The sequence below is a fragment of the Nannobrachium achirus genome, assembly GCF_963921795.1.
Source record: "Nannobrachium achirus genome assembly, chromosome: 24".
In the NCBI taxonomy this organism is placed as follows: Eukaryota; Metazoa; Chordata; class Actinopteri; order Myctophiformes; family Myctophidae; genus Nannobrachium; species Nannobrachium achirus.
In genome coordinates, this window is record NC_137831.1 from 16,468,600 (window position 1) to 16,489,000 (window position 20,401).

General features: G+C 42.8%; 1 protein-coding gene across 1 annotated transcript in view; it reads right to left on the minus strand.

Annotated features, from left to right (window-relative positions):
• Positions 1–2,916: 2,916 nt before the first annotated feature.
• The window catches only part of LOC308280099 (rho GTPase-activating protein 6-like), a gene marked incomplete at both ends in the record, with an annotated part of 289,879 nt that continues 272,394 nt past the window's right edge, over positions 2,917–20,401 (minus strand). Inside the window, 4 exons of the mRNA XM_080720362.1 lie at positions 2,917–3,578; positions 5,400–5,474; positions 6,669–6,937; positions 7,502–7,593. Of these exons, the coding sequence (XP_080576488.1) occupies positions 2,917–3,578; positions 5,400–5,474; positions 6,669–6,937; positions 7,502–7,593 (1,098 nt within the window). The remainder of the gene's footprint in view (positions 3,579–5,399; positions 5,475–6,668; positions 6,938–7,501; positions 7,594–20,401) is intronic.

A 20,401-nucleotide genomic window follows, 5' to 3' on the forward strand; every position in this document is an offset into this window, starting at 1 on the left:
TAAGAAGTAGTGAAAAACGCGTTGTATTGCGCTGTGTGCTTGTAGATCTGCTATTTTCACTGGTTTCACCTGGGGGCATGCATGCAAGTGGCTAAATATGTATTTTTTAGATATAATAAGCCCATTCCCAAGATGCACTGCAATCTTTCAATGGCAGATGTGACTTAATATGGCTTATGGCCGCTGTAAATAGTAACAAAGACATTGCCGGATTATTGTGTCTAAAAAGACATAATTATGTATCCACTTGTACGCATGCACCCAATGAAATCAAAATGCGAAAATCGCTAAAAAATAGAATCTTTTCTTTTCTCTAATTACAATCTAAAATATGAACCATTGTTTTCTAAAAAAATATATATTTTAAAACAAAATGCAGGAAACGAAAGAAATATAGGGATATTCACTGGTGACCCAAAAAAGTAAAAAAAAAAAAAAGAAAAAATCTGCAACCCATAAATGAAAATGAGTCCCGACCCAGTGTTTGGGGAAACAGTGGCCTAGTCCTTTCAGTTCACGTCTAAGAGCTTTAGCATACAGTATATATATATATATATATAAGTGAGGCATTTTTTACATTCAATAATAGAAACAATAATATAACACAGCAGTCAACTTGACAAAGTCACCGACATGTTAGACTGCCTATCAAAGGACCGACTTACGTTTAGGTAGACTCATAACAACGCAGATAATATCTTACATTTGAATTTACACGTTATATTTTAATATTTACAAACTGTCGACAAAAAGAAAAAAGGTCTCATTAAGGAGCCAATTCTTTAAACGTAGCTCTCCCTCTGCTCCTGTCAGCGGCGTCAGTTCAGAAAAAGCTAAGGTATGGCAACATGACTGGTGTCTTGCGCGCGTGCAAGACACCAGTCATGTTGCCATACCTTAGCAACAGGCACAATGAAAAGTACATTTCATTATTTCCCCCTGTAGCCAAGGTATGGCAGCTGCATACCCCTGCCATACCCAATTGACGCCCCTGGCTCCTGTCTTTCCCAGCTGTGACTCGTTAGCCTACGTTACCGGCACGCACACACACATTCTACATTTAGCAGCAATTACTATGGGTAGGCCTACTGTTTAGGTGGCTGGACGGTATGGCAAAACAAAAAGAAACGAAAAGAAAAGAAAAAAATGGACAACAGTTTTGTTCATTCCTATAATCAAGTTGTGAATGGGGTCAACGTATCTTAATTGAGGTATTAGCGGCGGATGGTTGTTTTTTTATGCTCACAACAACTCGGGTGAATAGGCTGTATGCACAGCAGCCATATTGGAGAGAAGTTGGGCCTCTTTTCACTTCTTTCAAAGGAAGATGGTTCCATTTGTAGGCTGTCACGAGTTACGGGGGTCCTTGAAATAAAAAGGTTTGAGAACTACTGTCAGTGGTGTCAGTTCAGCAAAAGCTGATATGGCAAAGATGGGAGTCCTCATGGAAAATAGGCATTACATTTTGGATAAAACGGTTCTATTGTGAAAATAGCAGATCTACATGCCCTGTGAGCATGTAGATCGGCTATTTTCACAATGTCTGAAAAAAAAAAAAACGACTTTTGTCCACAGGTTTCTACGGTTTCTTGGTCTGGATATGGCAGCCTGGAATGGTTTTTCAAGTGCAGCTAAACTTAGCATGTTAGTAAACGTGCCACAATTATCAATAATGCATTGCACCTGTGCAGCTGACCTGCGGAACCTGGGAATATACCATTCTGTCAAGATGGAGAGAATATAATTATAATACCTTGTTAAAGTAGTTATTTTACTGTAATTTAACAACATAATAACTAGCGCAGATAGACAAAGAGACATTCATGGATTTATATTTAAAAGTAACTCTTATTTTCCCCCCTGGACCCAGGGTATGGCAGCTGCATAGCCCTGCCATACCCAATTGACGCCCCTGACCACTGTGCTACAATGGAACCGAGCCTTCGTTAGCATCATTGGTAACACCTTTGAAGGAAGTGAGAAAGAGACCCAACTCCTCTCCAAAATGGCTGCTGTGCATACAGCCTGTTAGTAGAGCGTTTGTGCGCAGGAGACGGAAACAGGAGCCGTTCTGCACAGGTAGAGGCTACAGCTGCACACGTAAACAAGGTCTTCGTGCTAAGACACAAGAAGACCCGTAAGGAAGCAAAGGCTGATATGATGGATGGATGGGGGTCCCATCCTAATTTACAGTACACTTTAAGACAGAATAAGACATAATAAAGACATAATAAGAAATAATGTGTTGGTAATTAGAACCGTGGGGCGGCCACCGGTCCTACTGCCGGGACTGCCGGTCGAACTGCCAGGCCTATCGCCGGCGATGCAGTGCGACTGCCTTTCGAACTGCCGGTCGTGCGGCGGTACCTGCCGTGGTAGTTCCGCGGCAGGTGCCGGTGCCAGAGAATGTATCCGTTCTTTCTGCTATTCTGTCTTTGTTTCTGTCAAATAAAACATATTAGTTCTAATTACCAACACATTATTTCTTATTATGGCTTTATTATGTCTTATTCTGTCTTAAAGTGTACTGTAAATTAGGATGGGACCTGGATGGGTAGGTACAGGTAGGTACTGTACGTAGACGGACAGACAAACAGACAGATACAGTAGATAGATGTGAAGCCAGCCAGACGGACAGGCAGACAGACATACAGTACAGACAGACTGACTGACGGATTTGAAGCAAAGCATGAGTAAACTGATATTTGGATTGGAGGAAAGACGGATGGACTGAAAATGATGTTCTCCTACTCAAAGAGGGGAAAAAAAGGGTAAGGACTGGAGTGATTGTCAAGGAGGAGAGGAGGTTCAGGCGAGTAGATCATCATGGCTGATTTAAACGAATAACGGACTCTCCTCTTCCACCGCCCGACTTTTGTCTCAGCCATGGATGGATTCCCGATCCCGAGGCACTCATCACACCAGCGTTTCGGGGAGAGTGTCGGCATTGTCCGAGGACAGCAGCTGCCATATCTGCCACCTATCCCGCTGCCAGTCCTGCCACTCGGGGCTCATCGGCGCCATGGAGCCGCCACCGCCGCCCTCCGTCTTCGGCGAGTTATTTGTCGCGGGCGGCTGCCGGGGAGGGCGCTGTTGAGCCCCCGCCGCTGACGACGCAGTCTGTGCATTTTGCCGAGGGGAGGAGGAGGAGGGAGACTTGGCCAGTCGGTGGAACGTCGGAACGTTATACGGGGGAGGGAAGAAGCAGGCGTTGTTGTGCGACGTCGCGTGTCCGCCGGCGTCATTGGGGCCGCCCCCCGTCGTCGCCAAGCGACGTTCCGTGCCGAGCGCCGCACGCCGGCCGTTGCCGAGCGCTGCTCCTCCCCCCGATTGTCGGTCTTTTTCGGGGTGCGATGCCGCTGTCGTCGGCGTGAAGTTGTGGTTGAAGTTGCGCGTCTGTCCGGCCTCGCCGAGCGGCGTGGAGCACATCCTGGCGACGGGAGGGTGCGCCCGGTACTCGGAGACGCCCAGTGTGACGGTCTGGGTCCGTCGCACCGGCGGCCGGGCGTCGCCCTGGGGAGCGTCCAGGCCCTCCTGCGAGCTGCGGGAGCTGCCCTCCGACACGTTGCCATGGGAACCTACGGTCAACGGAGGAGTGTTAATTAAAACCCATTTAGGCCTGGGATTATTGAATGCTTTAACCAGTGAAAAATAGCAGATATACAAGCTCGCAGCTTGTAGATCTGCTATTTTTGGAAAAAGTTGTGAAAATGTGTGCAAATCTTTGAATATTTGTATTTTCAAAGCGAACGTTTGTAACTCAAATTTTGCTCCTGGGGGTCCCTGGAACTAAATATTTTGAGATGGGGGTCCGTGGCCAAATTCATATCATTTTGGGGGTCTTTCACATGAAAAGGTATGAGAACCATTGACATAGTAGTCTCTCAAGAACAGACTAACTGAGCTCCAGTTGAAGTGAAAAGGACCTTTTCTTTGATGATGGCTAGCCAGATTGCTGACATAGAAACATATTTTTTTTTTTTTTTTTTTTAAACCTTAGAAGGATTCAAAAGACACTAGAATCGGGTCAAAATTCTAATTTTCACGATAAAAAAAAAATAGCAGATCTACAAGCTTGCAGCGCGGCACGAGTGCCGCGCTGTGAGCTTGTATATCTGCTATTTTTCAATAGTTAAAGCATAAAATAATGATACACAATAATTTGTACCCGTTCTGAATGGGTTAATGCTGGATAATTGTTTCTTTTTAATTGAATTCAGGGGGAAAAGGACATGATTTATTCTGTTAATGCTGGATATTTTTTTAATTGAATATGGGGAAAAAAGGATTAATTTGTTCTATTAACTCACTTAGCGCCGAGCGAGCCAGATTTCAATATGAATCTGCGCTTATAACGCCAGGAAATAGCTATATTGAATCCCCAAAATCACATTACATAAACAGGTACACGTGCCTGCGGATGCCACAAGATGACCACTAGAGTGAGCCATAGCTCATAGACTTTCCATGGTCCCATGTTAAGTCAGAATAAAAAACAAGGTTCATGACATAACAGGATGGTACAATGACATGCTCTCCATTGACATTCAATGGACAGGCCGCGGGCCTCCATTTGAGCTCAATACTGCTCAATTCGTGCTTGATCGTCTCAAACCACCATTGGTATGGGCATCGGAACGTATATAGATGCCACACAGAAAGTTTCCGAATCAAAATCCGACCTAGTGAAGCTACGTGAGGGTCGGATGGTTTGCATTGAGCCTAGCGGCTAACAGAGGCCTACGTAAACAGGAAGCTATGGCTTAAAGGTGACGTCATAATCGTATCCTTTTTTTTCACGGTTTTCATCTGTATGCTAGTCGAAGGTAAGCTAACCGTTCCGCTCCGTCTATCAACCCAAATTAAAAGCTTAAACAATGCTTTTATATAAAAGTCGCTCCGAGTCGCTCGGCACCAAACGCCATCATTAGTTAGTCGCCCCGAAAGTCGCTCGGCGCTAAGTGAGTTAATGTGGGCCTAAATTGAAAATGAAATAGCTTTTTATGCAGCAAAAGAGAAAAGATTGATTTATCATCAAGACCAATTATAATAGAAGTATCTTCATTATCAAAAGTAATTATACTTTTCAATTTCTGTGGAAATCTCTAAATTAAATAGCTTTTTTCTGCAGAAAAAAATATAATTTATCCTCAAGGTCAATTACAGTAAAAGTATCTATCAGTTAATAATTATAATTATACTTTCCAATGTAAGTGGAAAATGAAATAGCCTTTTTTCTACAAAAAAAAAAGATTAGAAATATAATTATTACAAAATACGTAAGTTCCTATGATATACTAATAGGCTAGCACTACGGTATATTACTTGATCAGCATGAACAAGCTTTAAGTGCACGCATGCAGGCACGCACGCATTACACTTATACACAAATCTTTTACCTTGGTCCTTCAGTGCCGGTTTCAGGGTAGAGTGCCACGCCCCCCAAATGTTAGCATGCTCCTCTGATATGGTATCTGATGCAGACAAATAAAACACAGTTACACCATCCACCAGCATCAGCATCAGCCATCATCAAACACATAAAAACAAACACAAACAATGAGTTCAGTACGGTACTTGAGTAGATGTACATAAGCCCCTTTTCGACTGCAGCTTTCGCACTACACTACACGACTCTACACCGCACCACATACAAATATCTACATTTTCCATTACACAAAAGTACCCCTATCGGTAAGAAAACGTTTTACCCTTTATTATAATACAATATAAATGTGTATTACAACTATCCTAATTATAATACACTATAATGGATTATAACTGTCATTATAATACACTATAAAGTATTAATGTATTACTATGTTAACTATAATACACTATAATGGATTATAATAGTGGTTATAACACAATATAATCTATTATCATGTATTACAACTAAATCCTGGCGGTCTAAATGAACAGCCAGTGAGTGATCAGTCATTATGTAGTGTTTGGCCCTGTTTGGTCTAGCTCAGACCTACTCTAAATTGGATACTTTTTGGTACCACGCTTAGTACCACTTTCACACCACACTCTACCCCAGGGGTGGGCAACTTTGATGATGGCGATTTGCCACTATATTTCCACCTTCACTCCAGGGGGCCACATTGCATATTGCTACGTCCTACTTTGTCAGATCTCATAGAAAAGAAGCAAAAATAGCATATCTACAAGCTCAAAACGCATAGCAGTTTGTAGATCGGCTATTTTTGCCTCTTTTGAATTGGAATCCTGAATTATTTTTTTGTTATTTTTTTAATTGGAATCCTGAAATGTAACTTTTTGATTCAATTTCCAATGCATTTAGTTATATACTCATGTTAACTTCATAAACCTAAATACAAATACATTGGACATAAAAAAAATAATTTTAATACTACTATACTAGTCATACAAGTTACTAATATAGACTGACGGAAATAAAGCAGGTCATGTTTGGAATTGTAACAGCTGAAAACAATAATATATCAGTATTCCGGTATTAACCTGAGGGCCGCATTAAGTGAAGGTGGGGGCCGCATGTGGCCCTGGGGCCGCCTGTTGCCTATGTATGCTCTACCCAGATCCTTGTAGTGGAAAACCTGGCACAAGTGGGTGGTGTGGAGTGGTGTGGTGTTGGGCCATGTCAGTGGAAAAGAGGCTTTAGTTACTTTACACACACTGCTTACCATTGGCGGCCCAGGCGTTGTGTGCGGCTCCCGGCTGGCCCCCTGACGGGGCGTGCTGCTGCTGCTGCTGCTGCTGCTGCTGCTGCTGCTCCGGGATGCGGAAGAGCCGCTCGCTGCCGGGGCTCCCCGGCTCGGCCCGCCGCTCGCCCAGGACGGGCGAGTTGTTGTCGTAGGGCGACACCTCGCCGCTCGACGCCTTGTTGGAGTCGCTGGAGGAGCGGCGCTCGCCCACCGAGAAGCTCTCCTCGGACCTCATCAGCTCTGGACTCCTGGTGTGGGCGGAGGGAGCGCAAGACTGTCCTTAAAAACCCAATTTCTTTTGTTTCAGCACACATGATAAGCACAAATGATTAGATTGACCATACCATTTATTGCAATGATATTTCCATTTATGCAATGATATTGCATTTTGTTTGGCAGTGTAGCTCTGCTGTGATGATACAGATTATGTGCTTGAACATGATACATAATCTGATCTCACAAACCCCCCCAGAGCAAAGCATGATATACAGATTATATAGCCAAACAGAAATGTAATTGTCCTGGGCCACAGGGTAGTGGTCCAGGCACCTAGGCTGGTAATCCAGCCCTTGCAGCGTTGCAGGTTTGAGTCCCGACCTTTGCTGTGTGTCACCCCCCCCCCCCCCCCCCCCATCTCTCTCCATGTTTCCTGTCAGCCTAATAAAGGCAGAAAAAGACCCAAAAAATATATCAAAAAGAAAAACACAACGCTAATCGCAATTATTTGAGTGACCATTGAACGTCATGTGAAATGTCATAATCATGACAGCCCTAGAGTCAAAGTGATGTGATGTGGGTGCATGGTGACTCACTGGGACGCCTTCCTCCTGAGCAGGTAATCCACCACGTCAGGGTCCGTCTCCAACAGGCTCATCAGGACCTCGTTCTGCAGGTCAGGAGGCACCTACACACCAGCACGCACAGCACATCATATGCACAGACAATTACACCTTAGCGGTCCCCAAAACATTTTACAGTTTACAGTTTAGGCATTTAGCAGACGCTTTTAATCCAAAGTGACTTACAATAAGCAGATAATACATCACTATAATAAACAAGATAACATGTCAGAATATCAACAACAATATAACAAATGCATATGAATATCAATCTAAAAAAAAAACAATATAATCAGTAAAGGAAAAAATAAAAAAAGGATTCCAAAAACCTAAAAAAACAAATACTATCTAGCTTCCTGTATGGTCATTGAGTGTTTCAGTAGTGCTATGGGTTTAGGTGAAGTCTGAAAAGGTGAGTCTTAAGTCCACGGCGAAAGCTAGCGAGTGAGTCCGTTGTTCTAAGTGCGACAGGGAGTTTATTCCACAGCTTGGGGGCCAGGAGGGCAAACTGTCTCGTCGAGTGGATTTTTGTCCTGGGGCTTTTAGCGAGGGTCAGCATCCCTGTGTTGGCTGATCTAAGTGAACGGGTGAGGGTGTAGGGGTTGATCAGGTTTTGGAGGTATGGAGGAGCCTTTGGCTGCAATAAATAAAAAAACATTACTTTGGTGATGTTCTATAATGTCAGAATGAGCTTTGTCTGTGTTTGTTTACGGAGCTAAAAGTGTGACTTTGAGAGCACGGTACGATGCAAGTCAATGAGGAGCATACTTTGAATGATCAATTTCTAATCAATGCAGCAATTATTTTTGTCATTCTTGTCCACCTTTGCACCATGTCAAGGTAACTACACAACCCAAACCTCTACCAAAGTGGTCTTACCCTTTAATGCCAAGAAGTGCATATTGCATCGATAACAACTATGCTAAAAAGGAAATCTACCAAAAACACATTCATGTGCTGTAGAAGTATACTATGAAGCCACATAGGTTTGGTTTCCTATGTCTAGATATCTGCAATCAGCCCATAAAACAGACACACCTTTATTTCTATGTTTGTACTGTATGGGTGCAGGGACGTCAATTGTGTATTGTGAGCTAAAGGATGGTGCGCCTATAAACTTTGACTTCAAGCCCCTCAGATATCATGCAAGAGCCTTTAACCAATCCGGGAACTAAATGCTTACCAATAGCTTTCTTCACAAATGTGTTCATAAAGGTGCCTACTATCACCTCTGAACTTTGTCAAACCCAACTCCCTTGGGAAACTTTGTGGGAGCAAAACTTGTTGTGGTTGTATGGGTTGTCCATATGTGTTGAAATATAATGTCCATGTATTTGCAAGAGAATCACAGTGTTTGCTTATTTATATCCATAATCAAAGATTTTTCCCTTGAAATCATGCACTATTGACACGTTTCACACAGATTTAATTTCTTTACTAAATAGTTACTTTAATCGATTTTAAATCATTGAATCGAATCGTATTGTATCGCCATGTATGAATCAATATCGTCCATGTAGCGTATCGTCGTCCACGTATCGTGATGCGTATCGTTGTTAAAATGTATCGTTACACCCCTATGAGAGAGGGGGAGAGTGTTTTCTGCTGGTGTTTCAGTCCGAGTGTATCAAAGGGTGCGTTTGGAAATGCGCACCGGGTGTGTACTCAGTGTGTACTAGTGGGTGCCTAAATCTAACCCTAATCCTAACCCTAACCTCAGTAAAACTATGCCTAAACCCAACCCTAACCCTAACCTCAGTAAAACTATGCCAACCCTAACCCTAACCAGAACCGGTGCGCATTTCCGAACGCACCCTTTGATACACTCGGACTGAAACACCAGCAGAAAACACTCTCCCATGAGAGAGGGATGACAGTGATGAAGTTAACAGCATAAAAGAGAAATGGGGTGATGGCAGGAGTCTGTGAGCGTCTGGGTGCCAAGCGGCGCTCCTGCTTTAGATTATCCTTTGAGAAGCCAACAGCCAACGAACGCGCTTGAACTTCACCTGAACCGTCGTGCTCAGCCAACAGTGTCACGCCGGGCCAGCAGTAAAGTTCCTGGGTGCAGGCCCAAGATTCTTAACCCTCTAAGGCCCACGGTTGTAATATTACAACGTTTGTATTTTATCCAAAAAAAGGTTTAAATCATTTTATTTTAGCTCCCCCTACCACCTAAACACCACCATTGGATTCTATTGTTTAGTATTACAATGCCATTGGCCACAATATTTGCATATAAATACCCCCCACAGGGGCTGACATTCACACCCGCCACACCCGCTGAAATTCCAGAGTTTTGACGAACAACATCTCACTTTTTCATGGAAGCTATAGCTCACAAAAACATAAGTAAAATGCCTGTACTATTTTTTTTGGTGATCATTAGAATGTCTAGAACATGTACATATGTTATTATTGTGAAAAATATCCCCCACATGTAAATTAGAGCATGATTTATGATTTTTGATTTATGGCTATAAAATCTTACAAAAACATTTTTTTGAAAAAAACATTACATTTTCCTCTTAATAGGACTCCTACAACACCATCTGATTTTTTTTCAATTTTTTATTTCAAGTATTTCTTAATGCGGGCCTTAGAGGGTTAAAGTGTATACGCTATTAAACACATTTAGACCGGGAACGCAAATCTCTGTTACTTTAGATTTGAACCACTTTAACCATTATTTTATGCTTTAACTATTAAAAAAATAGCAGATATATAAGCTCACAGTGCCGCGCTGCGAGCTTGTAGATATGCTATTTTTTGAAAAATCGATAAAATGTGTGCAAGTCTTTGAATATTGTTGACCCCGATTCTGCAAATGTCTTCTAAATCCTTCTTCTAAATCAGTAGTTCTCAAACTTTTTCATGTCAAGGACCCCCCAAAAATTACATGCATTTGGCCACGGTCCCCCTGATCTCAAAATATGTTGTTCCAGGGACCCCTCATTAAAGGGGAAGACCACCCATTTTCAATATTGAACTGTGTCATTAATATACCTTAGAGGAGTTGTGTGGAAATAGAAAAAAAGTTCCCCCTCTTCTGTGTTGCCTAGAACTGGAGGATTGATTTTGGGGTTTGTATTGTAAAGTACAACTTGATGACATCACGCCGTTTTACTTTACAATACAAACCCCAAAATCAATCTTCCAGTTCTAGGCAACACAGAAGGGGAGGAACTTTTTTCTATTTCCACACAACTCCTCTAAGGTATATTAATGACATATTTCAAAATTCCCCTTTAAGCAAATATTTAAGTTACAAATGTTCGCTTATAAAAATATATATTCAAAGACTTTGCGCTGTGAGCTTGTACATCTGCTATTTTTCAATAGTTAAAGCGTTAAATAATTCTAGGCCTAAATGGATTAAAGTGTATATGCTATAAAACAGTGGTGTAAAGTAACTAAGTACATGCATGTTTTTAACTCTCCTACTGCCAGATTATTTATTTATTTATTGGGTCTGGCGCCATCAAAAAGCGGCTTACCTTTGCGACGTTATAGTAGATAGACAGACAGACAGACATTTATTTATTTATTTTTATTTTTTTTGGTTGTGCAATAGTGCACTTTGGTCTGCCAGGCAGCAGAGGGCGGCGTCATGCGAGAATGAATGTGAATTTGCCTGTTATGTGTTGAAGAAGAAGAAGACCAGTCACTGGCCACAGAGCCTCAGAGCCAGAGAAAATCAACAAGGAAGTGAATTGTTCTCCGTTGATGTTAACGCATAATGGATTTTTTACACCATCACCGCGGAAAATGTGTTTACAGTAGACGGCCGCGCGACGCCTCATCAGCTTACAGTCATCAGACGAACGAACCGAACGAGCGCCGTATTGGCATCGAGGTTCTGTAAAAAATGGGGCGAACGTGAACGTTCGAAGCGGCGGGAGAGTTAATATACTGGAGTATTTCCAATCTTCAGCTCCCATTTACTTCAACTCCACAATACATCAGTGACAAATGCTATACTTTTAGTTTGTTTGAAAACTTTAGCTACTTGCCACTTATGTAGATTTAGATTATTATTATTATACAACATACTGTATATATTTGAAAATAGCAGATCTACAAGGTAAAACAGCACTATTTTCAAAAAGATTTTCATACATTTCATACACTCCATAAAGAGTAGTTTTACTTTTGGTACTTTTAAGTATATTTTGACGCCAATACGTTATGTACTTTTACCCAAAAGTACATTTTGAATTCTGGGCTCTTAGGGTGCACACACACGAAAATACCTATGAGAGTGGAATCCGCGTTCCGCCAATGCATTTCAATGAGAATGGAGCGTTTTGTTTTTGCAGAAATCCTCTACTGGCATGAAACCGCTCCATTCTCATTGAAATGCATTGGCGGAATGGGGAATCCACTCTCATACTCTCATTCTGCCCGACAGTGACGATTTACTTTGTTGGCCGCCCAGCCCCCAAAATGGAACGATGGCCATTTTTTTCCTAATGGCCGGCCTGGACTGGCCGGGAATGAACCGGCCGTTCGGGAGTTGTCCCGCTTTTCCCAATGGCCAGCACGTCCCTGGGTGTATCCTTACTTGTAACAGAGTATGTTTACGCTGGTGAATTGCTACTTTTACTTCTAGTAAGACCTCCAAGCTCACAATGTGGAGGTCGGCTGTTTTTCGGTGCTTGATACCACACTGAACTAAAACTCACTATCGCGCTACACACAAGAAAACGCATCACCAGCAAAATGACTAACATTTTAATAGCTTGTTGTGGTTCACATTTCCAAAAATTCCTCATAGATGCCAATTATGCTGCATTCCACAGAATCTTTTCTATACTTATCAGGCTGTTGAATTAATAATCAATAATCAATAATCTTGACAAAATCAAGTCAATACTGGAAATGTGGCATGGATTTCTACACATAAGATGCTGCATTCAAGTTCGGGAGACTTTAGACAAGGCAATTATTTTGAATGCCGCCTTCAGCCAGTATGGCATGGAAAGAGGGCATTTGCATTTCTTTCACCACAGTGAAAACTGCATTGATGATCTGGAGAGGGCACTTTTTACAGACGGATTTTCGTATTGTAAAGTACAACTTGATGACATCACGCCGTTTTACTTTACAATACAAACCCCAAAATCAATCTTCCAGTTCTAGGCAACACAGAAGGGGAGGAACTTTTTTCTATTTCCACACAACTCTCATACTGTAGGCCTAGGTACTTTGGTGTGGGTGTAGCCAGGGACGTGCTGGGCCCCTGATTCAGCCCGGGAAAAAGAGTTGGAGAGGCCCTCATCGCGCACTATAGAGAGAGATCTCTCTCTCTCTAGATCTCTCTCTAGAGAGAGATCTCTCTCTCTATAGCGCAGATGGCATCATGACAAGTGACAAGCCAGTGGGCCAATTACATGAGTTATATTTCGTTGTTTTCGGGTGGAAACCTTGTATGTCCAAAACCGTTTGTTTTGTATTTATCATTTTAAAAATGATTTAAACGATCTACAAGCACACAACGCCTCACGGTGCGAGGCGTTGTGTGCTTGTAGATCGGCTGTTTTCACTACTTTTGTGCGACGGCCTTGTATGATGAAGCAGGGCTTTACTTTGCGAAAAAATTCACAAATTTGAAACTTGGAGATACAAGGTTTCTGCCCGACAGTGACGATTTACTTTGTTGGCCGCCCAGCCCCCAAAATGGAACGATGGCCATTTTTTTCCTAATGGCCGGCCTGGACTGGCCGGGAATGAACCGGCCGTTCGGGAGTTGTCCCGCTTTTCCCAATGGCCAGCACGTCCCTGGGTGTATCCTTACTTGTAACAGAGTATGTTTACGCTGGTGAATTGCTACTTTTACTTCTAGTAAGACACGTGAGTACTTCTTCCACTCACAGCTCTTAAACCTTTTATGGTGTAGAATTGTACACCGTCCAATAAAACTCAAGACCCTTTGGAAGGTTTACGTAAAAGGGTTGAACAATGCAGCTAATCGCACATAGATTTATGGATACATATATACCTTCCCTTGTTGTTAAAACTGCCTTTGGGTGAGAGCGAGAGGGCGAACAAGCGAGCATAAAAAAGAAGACTTCACCTTCTAAGTGGAACAAGTCGTTATTTGCTTAGTGCAGGAATGTACGCCCCCAAGGAACTCCGGTGGCAGATTACAAAACACTACGGGGTAATATTTCAGACCTGAAACGACCTAGACTTGCCAGTCAAGAGGCCTTGATCAGAACGGCTGACGAAGCAGTGATCTTGAGTGATTTCTGAAATACAGGCACGTGCACATGTATACATCAAAGGGGGCTTGGGCCCCTGCCCTTTAATCCGTCTGTAAAAAGTGCCCTCTCCAGATCATCAATGCAGTTTTCACTGTGGTGAAAGAAATGCAAATGCCCTCTTTCCATGCCATACTGGCTGAAGGCGGCATTCAAAATAATTGCCTTGTCTAAAGTCTCCCGAACTTGAATGCAGCATCTTATGTGTAGAAATCCATGCCACATTTCCAGTATTGACTTGATTTTGTCAAGATTATTGATTATTGATTATTAATTCAACAGCCTGATAAGTATAGAAAAGATTCTGTGGAATGCAGCATAATTGGCATCTATGAGGAATTTTTGGAAATGTGAACCACAACAAGCTATTAAAATGTTAGTCATTTTGCTGGTGATGCGTTTTCTTGTGTGTAGCGCGATAGTGAGTTTTAAACTAGCCATGTTATTTAGGGGTTGAAACATGCCGTTCAGTGTGGTATCAAGCACCGAAAAACAGCCGACCTCCACATTGTGAGCTTGGAGGTCGGCTATTTTCGATATTTTCACCAAAAGGCCCTTTTAGAAATGTCAGCCCCTGCCTCTCTAACATTCTCTGCACGTCCCTGCTGAAATATGTGTATATGGTTGGCTATTTTACGGATTTATCGTTCGTTGCCTGCATAATATAGAACACTCTTTCAGCATACCTAACTGTACCAAAACAAAAGGCTTTACACAGTAAAATCCTCAGTGTTCATTCAACGCTGAGAGGATATAAATGTAATCAAATGGACCCGTAATAGGCTACATTTGTACCCTCTCAATGTTACACATGGATATAATGATTAACAGTGAGAATGTTGAGCTCAACTATGAGCAAGGAGCTCTCACAGCTTGATCTCTGCTCTATCAAGAGAGAAGTCAATATTGATCTGGATCAAATTCTTTGCACACCTGCCGAGACGAAATGCAGAGGAGTTTAAGTACAGTGTGCTTGGTGCAGTGTGAGCCACGGCGTTTCCATTATCCCGAGATCCACATGATTTGAATATTTTACTTCATGGGTCTTCAACAGGGGGTCCGGGACCCCTAGAGGGTTCTCAGAGATACTATAGGGGAAGGGGGTCCTCCAAATCTTTTTGTGAAAGAAACTTTTTGTCTCCTTTTTTATATTAACCACTTGAACCCTAACGTCCATATTCTGAGAACTTTAGTCAAAAATAGCCAATCTACAAGCTCAGAACACCTTGCGCTGCGAGGCGTTGTGAGCTTGTAGATCGGCTATTTTTGGCAAAGAGGTTTGGTGTAGAGGGGAAACAGCGTGAAAGGTCAAGTTTATTAAGTGTTGACTGTTCAAGTGGTTAAATATCTGAAAACCCAAATTGACATTAATCCAAAATACACTGATGATTGTGCTGTCAAACAATGAAACTATATGGAATCTATGAAAAGGTTGTGGGGGTCCCTGCTTCATCTCTCTCTCAACTAAGGGGTCCTTGGCCTGAAAATGTTGTAGAACCCTGTTTTACTTTATATCATAGTGCGGCACTCTGTCGCGCTATAAGCTTGTATGTCTGCTATTTTTCAATAGCGGCACAAAGTGACGCGCTGCAAGCTTGTACAGATTTGCTATTTTTGATTAATATTTTTCCTTGAAAGTGTTTGAAATTTAGATTCTTTTTTTTAAACACAAATCTTCTTATGGGCATCCTTGGACACAAACCATTTTCAGATGGGGGTCCGACGTGGCCAAAAATATATAATCGGCCTCAGGTGTTAATAGGTTAAACCTCCCCTCTCTCTCTCACTCACACACACACACACACACACACACACACACACACACACACACACACACACACACACACACACACACACACACACACACACACACACACACACACACACACACACACACACACACACACACACACACACACACGCACACACACACACGCGCACACACACACACTGTTCTTTGTTTCTTCTTCTCTGCATAATATTGTACTGTACTCTCTCACTCTCTCTCTCTCTCTCTCTCTCTCTCTCCTATGAAGCCTGGCAGATGTCCATTGTTTTTGTTGGGTAAGATGCGAGCCATTGTCCACTAAAGTCAGAGGGATTGTGTTACTTAACGACTGCACAGGAATGTAAGGTGTGAATGAGGTGTGCGTGTGTTTGTCGTGAGCGTGCGTGCGTGTATGCGTTTGTGTGGTGGCATACAGTGTGTTCGAGGCGGATATACAGCACACAAGAAGGAATGAATGGGGAAACAGAGCGAGCATCGAATTACAGGACGCTGGAGGGGCTGAGCCCTCCCTCTGGTTCAAAACATAACCCCCCGTTTACCCCTGAAATCAAGCTTATTTGGCTGTCCACTCACTATAATCACATTGGGATTATAGGAGCCCGTAGACCTCAGACTTTATCGTCCCCAAGGGTAAATTCCCTTACTGTAACATTGTCAGTGGCGTCAGTTTAGCAAAAGCTAGGGTATGGCAAAGATGGGAGTCCTCATGGAAAAGAGGCATTACATTTTGTATAACACGGTTCTATTGTGAAAATAGCAGATCTACATGCTCACAACGCCTCGCGCTGCGAGGCGTTGTGAGCATGTAGATCAGCTATTTTCACAATGTCTGAAAAACTAGTTTTGTCCGTTTTTTACCCGGGTTTCTATGGTTTCTTGGGCTGGATATGGCTAGCCTGGTTAATAAACCAGACTGCACAACGCCAGGCTAGGATATGGCAGCCTGGAACGGTTGTTCAAGTGCAGCTAAACTTGGCATGTTAGTAAACGTGCCACAATTAACAATAATGCATTGCACCTGTGCAGCTGACCTGCGGAACCTGGGAATATACCATTTTGTCAAGTGTGGAGAATATAATTATAATACCTTGTTAACGCTTCCAGTGCCAGCCCCTAGAGGGCACCAAAGAATGCCAGGGTTTGTCCCATAGGCGAGCGTATTAGCATCCGGGGACTCACGTTGCAGTGACGCGCGTGCTCACGTTCGTGCACGTCATGGAAAGGTCCCGGATGAAAATGGCTACACAATAGCTATTAGCATTTTCTCATTTTAAAGATCATTTTTCGGCGATTTCGCCGTAAATAAACCTCGCGCCGCCTCCCTAAAAACACAATCCAGAGATATGGCCCTTCAAAGATGTGGTTTTTCATTGGATTCGGCGGCGATTCGCGACGTTACGCCCCCCGGCCGGGGGGGGGGCGTAATAAAAAAGCCGAACTTGTTCGGGATAGGCACACTGGACTACGTTCCGGAAGCGGCGCTGAACATTCGGTGAACATTGGGGGTCTCAAAAATGTATTTTAAACCATTTTTAATGGAATATATCGTCGGACCATGTAAAATGGCTCGCTGGCTAGCGTAGGACGAGCCAGGACCACCCACGGCTCTACAAGCAGCTCAGGGTAAGTAAAATAAAAAATAAAAAAAATTGTATTGGATTGAAATAAAGCCGAACATGTTCAGGATAGGCACTGTATGTGTTAAAGTGACCATTATGTTAAATTTTGCATTTAGTTATTTTACTGTAATTTGACAACATAATAACCAGCACAGATAGACAAAGAGACATTCATGGATTTATATTTAAAAGTAACTTTTATTTTCCCCCCTGGACCCAGGGTATGGCAGCTGCATACCCCTGCCATACTCAATTGACGCCCCTGAACACTGTTGCAGTACACATCGGTACGACAGTGCGGTGACGGCGACACACAATAGGCACACACAATGACAGAAATTACGGCAGCCATACCATGGCCCTGCGTTCAGGGGCGTCAATTGGGTATGGCAGGGGTATGCAGCTGCCATAACCTGGGTCCAGGGGGGAAAATAAAAGTTACTTTTAAATATAAATACATGAATGTCTCTCTGTGCTGGTTATTATGTTGTTAAAATACAGTAAAATAACTTTAACAAGGTATTATAATTATATTCTTCACACTTGTATTCTCCCCATCTTGACAGAATGGTATATTCCCAGGTTCCGCAGGTCAGCTGCACAGGTGCAATTCATTACTGTTAATTGTGGCATGTTTACTAACATGCCAAGTTTAGCTGCACTTGAACAACCATTCCAGGCTGCCATATTCAGCCCAAGAAACCGTAGAAACGGGGGGAAAAGTAAAATGTACTTCTTAAAATAAATACATCATGCCTGTTGCTAAGGTATGGCAAACATGACTGGTGTCTTGCACATGCGTTCAAGACACCGGTCATGTTGCCATACCTTAGCCTTTTCTGAACTGACGCCACTGCCTGCGGTATCCTCCGCTCCTCTGCGTTTAACAGGACAGTAGGGTAAGGTTAGCGGTTGACAGTGTGTGCGCGTGCGAGTGACGTTCTACTGTTCTCCTGAGGTTGCAGCATGCGTGCAGCGGCTTTATTGTTTGGTTTTGTACAGCTTGGGTGTGGGGAGACCAATTATCCTGGCCTGGTTGGTAATGGATAACATGTACACTGTACAATGTAGAGTACAATGGGTACAATAGGAGGAGAAGGGGGGGGGGGGGTATACAGTAAAGCAGAGGTCTTCAACAGGGGGTCCGGGACCCCTATGGGGTCCTCAGAGTTACTACAGGGGGTCCTCCATATCTTTGTGTGATAGAAACTTTTTTTCTCCTTTTTTATAATAACCACTTGAACCCTAGCGTCCATATTCTGTGAACTTTAGCCAAAAATAGCAGATCTACAAGCTCACAACGCCTCGCGATCGGCTATTTTTGGCAAAGAGGTTTTGTGAAGAGGTGGCAACCGCATGAAAGGTCAAGTTTATTAAGTATTGAAGTATTGAATATCTAAAAACTCAAATTGACATGAATCCAAAATACACTGATGATTGTGCTGTCAAACGATGAAGCTATATGGAATCTATAAACAGGTTGTGGGGGTCCCTGCTTCATCTCTCTCTCCACTAAGGGGTCCTTGGCCTGAAAACATTGAAGACCCTGCAGTAGAGTCCAAAGCTATAGTGTCATTTTGTTAGTTTTGCACTATACTCAGTGGTAGGAAAAAGTATTCAAATGTTTTACACAAGTAAAAGTATCAATACAGCAATGTAGAAATACTCTGTTACAATTTAAAAGTCTGGAATTAAAGATGTACTTGACTAAAAGTACAAAAGTACTTGAGTAGAAAGAACGGCCTACTTCAAATGAGCTTAGGTAGAGTTAGCCAGACAGAGTAAAACAGAGTAAAAACTATTCACATTTTGGCTGAGGTGACAGCTCGTGATGCTGGAGGTACAGTGGAGTCGGCAACTAATATTAGACTCTAATTAGACTAATATTAATATTTAATGTTAATATTAAATATGCAAAGCTAAATCCCCCCTAAATACAGAAACGATCTTCAGATGAGTGTTTCCATTAAGTCCATAGTTACTACCTTTTTTAATAATACATTAATAAATCGGTTATGTACAATAAGCATCAATCACAGTAAGAGTTTCTGTGAGAGTAACACACCACCACTCTGTTTTTTTTTTTAAGATATACAGTATATATTTGGGTTTTTTTCTGCCTTTATTAGATAGTAGTAGTCTGACAGGCAATGGGGGGAGAGAGATGGGAAGTGACAAGCAGCAAATGTCGTCAGGATCGGGATTTGAACCCGCGACACGCTGTCAGGCTGCCGAAGCAGCCTAGGTTTCCGGGCCGCTACCCTAGCCGTCCGGGCCAGCACCACTCAGTTTATGTTCTCAAACACTGTCTTCTGAAATCGTCGACTTGGCTAAAAGATGCATACCGTACGTACTTGTGGGTCGATTCGCGCTGTGAACCAGTCAACAGTGCCGCTGAGCTTGGCGTTCAAGGCACGGCATACTTTTAATGCCAAAACAAGAAGAAAAGGAAGAGTTGGATACAGGGACGTGCTGGCCATTGGGAAAAGCGGGACAACTCCCGAACTTCCGGTTCATTCCCGGAGGAAAAAATTAAAAATAAAACCTTGTATCTCCAAGTTTCAAATGTGTACATTTTTACAAGGCCGTCGCACAAGGTTGGAGGTCTGCTATTTTCACCACAAGACCCTTTTAGAAACGTCAGCCCCTGCCTCTCTAACGTTCTCTGCACGTCCCTGCTGGACATGATGCGGTGCAGTGTGTGTGCAGGGAGAAGAGAGGGCGGAGGGAGGGAGGTTGGTGAAATGTTTTCAAAACATTGTGACGAGCCAAAAGCTGCTAACTGGCACTTTCATATTGGCCTCCTCGGTTACATTGTTGTGAAGAGGCACTCAGGCACTTCTGACGTTGGTTATTATGTGTGCCGTTTTGATTGGGCTCCAAATGCGATCCGCGTCGCCGTCGTCCCACAGCCTGCCATTGTTTGTGTACATCCCGAAACTGTATCCAGCTGCCATAGTTTGTCTTTTTGTCTGCATAATATAGCATGGTGATTGCATGCACAAACACATTTGAATTGCTTTGCTTGTTGCTTTAGGTATAAGGTTTCAGTGGAGCTTGCGGTGTAAAGTAACAAAGTACATTTACTAAAGTACTGTACTTAAGTACGATTTTGAGGTATTTGTAGTTTACTTGAGTATTTCCAGTTTTCAGTACTTTTCACTTCTACTCCACTACATCTCGGTTCCGAATATTGTACTTT